Genomic DNA, 3,796 nt, shown 5'->3' with positions numbered 1-3,796 from the left:
ATGCTAAGTGCAGGAGTCTTCCGTAAGGGTTTGATTTCCGTACTGCTAATAAGTGAAAATGCTTGTATGTATGTGTGTGGTGCGGTCTGGCTTGCTATTTTCCCCATGTGATAGGCGACTTCCTTGCTATTAAGCTATAGAAGCCCAAAGAGAGTTTTTTTGGTAAATGATATAGATAAGTGTGGGCATATTTGGGGGAATCTCCCAGATTTCACTTTATGAATGTGCATGTTGAATCAGCTATGCAAGCCTAGAATGAGAACCCCACATATATTTGTGGCTGCATAAGGATGCATTTAATATATTAATAAATATTAATAGTATATATTTGTTAGCTGTAATAACCAAAGACAGATTTGACATTTAGTTGGAGGCATCTGAACTCTCCGTATCTACTTACACATACTGGCCTGAAGTGGGTTTCCTGCTCCCGCTCCCTCTAGCCACCTGCAGGAGCTCAGAATCCTGGGGAGTAAGCTGGTAGGATGTGGGGTGGGCAATACCTTGGGAAGGACTCCCTAACAAGCCCAAGCGGGTAAGGAGACAGAAGAAATGAGGACTGAGGTGGAGGCAGGGCTGGCAGAAGGTGAGTGTGAGGGCTGGGAGAAGGGGAGCCAGGCCAAGACCTCACCAGGTCAGGTGGGGAAAAGAATATCTGGGCCAGATTGGGGTGGGGCAGCCTGACCCAGGTGCTGGCCTGGAAGAGAGGTTGGGGGTGGGGCTGGAAGGCTTTCAGTGCCTTCAGCTCCCCTACCCCCCGCCTGAGAGTCACAGAGCTTTGGCCCTCCCCTGGGGGCAGTCTGGGGCCGTGGTGCAGACTTCTATGTAGGTCAGCATTCAGCATTGGTTTCCCTTTGCCCTCTTCTTGCTTTCACCCCCCACCACCAATAATTACAAAAAAGAAAACCCTCACGCACTCCAAACCACTATCAACCAAACAGCAGCCTTCCCCTCCTCAAAGTCTCAAGTTCCTCTTCCAACCAAACCAGCCAGTCCTCACACGAAGAGGGTTCCGGACAGGCGTGGGCAGGGGATCTCAACCAACTGTGGGCATTTGGGAATCTCCTCCAAGAGATGGTGCACCTCCAGGGAATTCCTGTCCCCTCACCCACCTGATGGCAGGGGGCAGGGCATCCAGGGACCCCCTCCCCAGGCACCTGGGCTGAGGGTGGGAGGCCTGAGCATCTGAGGAGGGAAGGCAGCCAGGGCCCAGGCGGAGGATCAGCCCCTTTGGACATCAGCTGTGGCCCAGTGTAATTCCTGCCTTAGGGTGAGCCCTAATTTGGAAGTGGGGACCCTCTCTTGCATCCCAAAGGTGGTGAGAGACAGGTTGAGAATCTCCCGCCTTCAGTCTCCCTCTCACAAGGGCTTTATTTTTTCTCTTCCCCTCCTCATTCCCTTAATTGCAGATGTTCTAATTAAACCCTCAAATAGTTGTTATGCCGTTTTAAAAGGTACTTATTCAAGTGTCAACCAGGCTGGGCTGGGAGGAGGCAGCGTAGGGCGGCGAATTAAAGGTAGATTGACTAATCACGGCGGCGATCATAATAATAAAATCAGAGGGGGAAAAATCACATTACGACTTTTCGTGGAAAGGAGGGAGCAGGCAGCCAGCGGCCGCCAGCCCTGCGCCGCCGCCGACACAAAGAGTGCGGGCGATTCCGCGAGACTGATTTATGACGTTTTACAGCCCTATAAAAGCTGTAGCGACGAGGCAAGCGCTCCTACCACCGCTGGCAGATTTAGTCTAATAAATAAAACATAAACAGTTAACTTTATGTGTCACTTTTATTGTTATCAAGTAAAATATAGCTGAGCCCCGGCAAGCTATGATTTTAAACTATAATTGTTATCAAGTACAACAAGGGGACCCGGCTCCCTCCCTGGGCTCTCCCTTCTGCCACCCCCCCCCCACTCTGTGTTATGGGATCAGTTAATTGGAATTGGTGGCAGGACGTGGCCACCCCTATCTGGGGGGCGGGGGGGGGTGAAAAGCAACCCTTCTTGCCCCCTCCCCCCTCCATGGCCCTGCCACCCTGGACACAAGGGAATTCCTGTGGGTTGGTGGCAGAGAAAGGGGAGGGGGCAGAAATGGATGGGAGACATCTCCCCCCCTTAGGTGTGCCCAGCCTACCCAGCTTGGTGAGCTCACCCCTCAGCTTTTGGAAGGCAGCCTGGATATGGCCTTTGGGAATGTGTGTTTACATGTAAACACATGTGTTACATGGATACAATCCCTGGCCCCAAGCAAGCCCTATCCACACAGGCCTGCCTCCCTCTTAGCTAGGTCTGCCCTCTGTGGGGATGGAGAAGGAAGAGCGCCCAGGGCCCTGGCGGGACGCAGCTCAGGCGGTGCTGGCTCCTGGCAGATCTCTCTCCTCCTTGCCCCAGCTCCTCAGGAAGCAGCTTGCAGGCAGCGGTCAGAAAGCAGCAGGCCAGACCGAATGGAGGGTGGGAATAGCAAGCGGCAGTAGAAGAGGTCCTAGGTTCCTGGGCTGGGACAGGGAGGCTCAGTGGGTGCTCGGGAGGGCAAGGCTTCTGAACTCTGCTTTTGCCAACCACTTCCTGTCTCTCTTCAGCGGGGGCTCAACCCCCAGACCTCCAGAAATGACGTCAGAATCATTTGCATCCCACTGCCTCTACCTGCCCGGTCGGTCCAGATGGGACCCTGCCTCGCCGACCCCTTGGCCAGAGGGTTGGGTGAGTGTGCATACACGGGGAGGGGGCTGGACTCTGGTATGCTTGGATGGGGGGCACCCCAGGCTCTTCAGCCTCCTGGGCTCAGCCTGGGCTCCTCCCCATCCAACCTCCACTCCAGTCCTCATTCAACTTCCTCTTCCTGCGAAAGAGGGGCGCTGCCCGGTGACCTCCACAGACAGACAGGATCGCCATGCATGGAAACCTTTGGAGAAGCTCGGGAGCTGAGGCCCAAGGGGCCCATCGGCAGCCCAAGGGGAGACTTCAGGAGGGGGCTGAGTCACAGCCTCCCGACAGCCCCTCAATGCCCAGGCTTGGGAGGAACGCTGGGGGCGTCCTCTCCTTTCACAGGGGAGGGCTGTCAGTCTGTGGGGTGTGCACTGAGACACCCCAGCCCCTGCCAGCTAACCCCACATCGGCACCACCACCACCCCAGCAGCAGCACCACCACCACCACACACACAAAAAAATTGGATACATTTTGAATAAAGCGATTCGGTTCCTTATCCGGGGACTGGGTTGCTCCGTGTGATTGGCCGGCGGAGTCACATGGTGAAAGTAACTTTACAGGGTCGCTAGCTAGTAGGAGGGCTTTATGGAGCAGAAAAACGACAAAGCGAGAAAAATTATTTTCCACTCCAGAAATTAATGATCATGAGCTCGTATTTGATGGACTCTAACTACATCGATCCGAAATTTCCTCCATGCGAAGAATATTCGCAAAATAGCTACATCCCTGAACACAGTCCGGAATATTACGGCCGGACCAGGGAATCGGGATTCCAGCATCACCACCAGGAGCTGTACCCACCACCGCCTCCGCGCCCTAGCTACCCCGAGCGCCAGTATAGCTGCACCAGCCTCCAGGGGCCGGGCAATTCGAGAGGCCACGGGCCGGCCCAGGCGGGCCACCACCACCCCGAGAAATCACAGCCGCTCTGCGAGCCGGCGCCTCTCTCAGGCGCCTCCGCCTCCCCGTCCCCAGCCCCGCCAGCCTGCAGCCAGCCAGCCCCTGACCATCCCTCCAGCAACGCCAGCAAGCAACCCATAGTCTACCCATGGATGAAAAAAATCCACGTTAGCACGGGTAGGCAACTTT

The 3,796-nt window shown here is 55.2% G+C and overlaps 1 protein-coding gene across 1 annotated transcript in view; it reads left to right on the top strand.

The window, feature by feature from the left end:
- HOXC4 (homeobox C4) overlaps positions 1-3,796 on the top strand; it is a 66,105-nt gene that overhangs the window by 54,449 nt on the left and 7,860 nt on the right. The window contains exon 2 of the mRNA XM_005869268.2: positions 2,580-3,784. Coding sequence (XP_005869330.1) covers positions 3,346-3,784 — 439 coding nt within the window. The 5' untranslated portion in view covers positions 2,580-3,345. The remainder of the gene's footprint in view (positions 1-2,579; positions 3,785-3,796) is intronic.

Source organism: Myotis brandtii, unplaced genomic scaffold (genome assembly GCF_000412655.1).
Source record: "Myotis brandtii unplaced genomic scaffold, ASM41265v1 scaffold29, whole genome shotgun sequence".
Taxonomy (NCBI): Eukaryota; Metazoa; Chordata; class Mammalia; order Chiroptera; family Vespertilionidae; genus Myotis; species Myotis brandtii.
The sequence above is the reverse complement of the archived record's forward strand: the minus strand, read 5'-3'. Positions and strand labels throughout refer to the sequence as shown.